Genomic DNA, 813 nt, shown 5'->3' with positions numbered 1-813 from the left:
GTGTGTGTGTGTGTGTGTGTGTGTGTGTGTGTGTGTGGCAGAGGACTGGTACCTTAGCTTTCTGCAGTGGGGCCATGCGGCAGCACAGCACAGCTGAGCAGTTTTTACACACTTCCATAAAGAGCTTCTCGTGTTCCCTCAACGCTAGGGAAAGACTGGCCCCATCCACAACTAAACCGTGCTGTATAACATGGTCCTCTTTTATCCTGGGAAAAAAATGAAGAAGAGAGAGTTAGAAAAGAACAGAACATGAGGAAATAAAAGGAGAGGAGCGGAAATAACTAGTAGCAACTACTACAATCTATTGTAGTATACAACAGATTGTAGTATCTATAATGGCGCATATGAAAAAATACGGTGCTAATATGGCACAGGTGCCAGCTATCTATTGGATGGTGTAGCAACGCAGATTTCGGTGCCTCGTTACGGTGCCACCTAAATGTCTGCGCTGCTCTCTGATGCTCCAAAAACAGATGTTAAAGGTAACAGAACCATCGCTGCATGTCACGCTAGTTAACACCAATAACACAATACACTTGGCAGCAGGTAACGTTAGCCTTCCGTTAGTTACAGTAGTAATTGGATTAAACACGGTTAAAATGTTGACAACTAAACGGTGTAAAAGTGTGACTGTATTTTACAGTAGAGGATTCCAACACCGGGACAGATAACCGTCTGCCACTACTGCTATGAGTTGAAAGACACAAACTAGCCATATGGTCACTGTTGTTAATAAAGATTGCCTTACCTTTTTCTCATCTTTTTTTGTCATTTATCAGCAATTTACAGGTGAAAGAAGTAATTATTGTTATT

General features: G+C 41.9%; 1 protein-coding gene across 5 annotated transcripts in view; it reads right to left on the bottom strand.

Moving 5' to 3' along the window:
• Window positions 1-813, bottom strand: part of atp11b (ATPase phospholipid transporting 11B) — a 52,799-nt gene that overhangs the window by 27,227 nt on the left and 24,759 nt on the right. For all 5 annotated transcript variants that reach the window (XR_004333371.1, XR_004333370.1, XM_032525277.1 and 2 more), the window contains exon 20: window positions 53-206. Coding sequence is in view for 3 of the 5 variants with exons in the window: in XM_032525277.1 (XP_032381168.1) it covers window positions 53-206 (154 nt within the window). In the remaining 2 variants the exon portion in view is untranslated. The remainder of the gene's footprint in view (window positions 1-52; window positions 207-813) is intronic.

This window comes from Etheostoma spectabile, chromosome 9, assembly GCF_008692095.1.
Source record: "Etheostoma spectabile isolate EspeVRDwgs_2016 chromosome 9, UIUC_Espe_1.0, whole genome shotgun sequence".
Taxonomy (NCBI): Eukaryota; Metazoa; Chordata; class Actinopteri; order Perciformes; family Percidae; genus Etheostoma; species Etheostoma spectabile.
The sequence above is the reverse complement of the archived record's forward strand: the minus strand, read 5'-3'. Positions and strand labels throughout refer to the sequence as shown.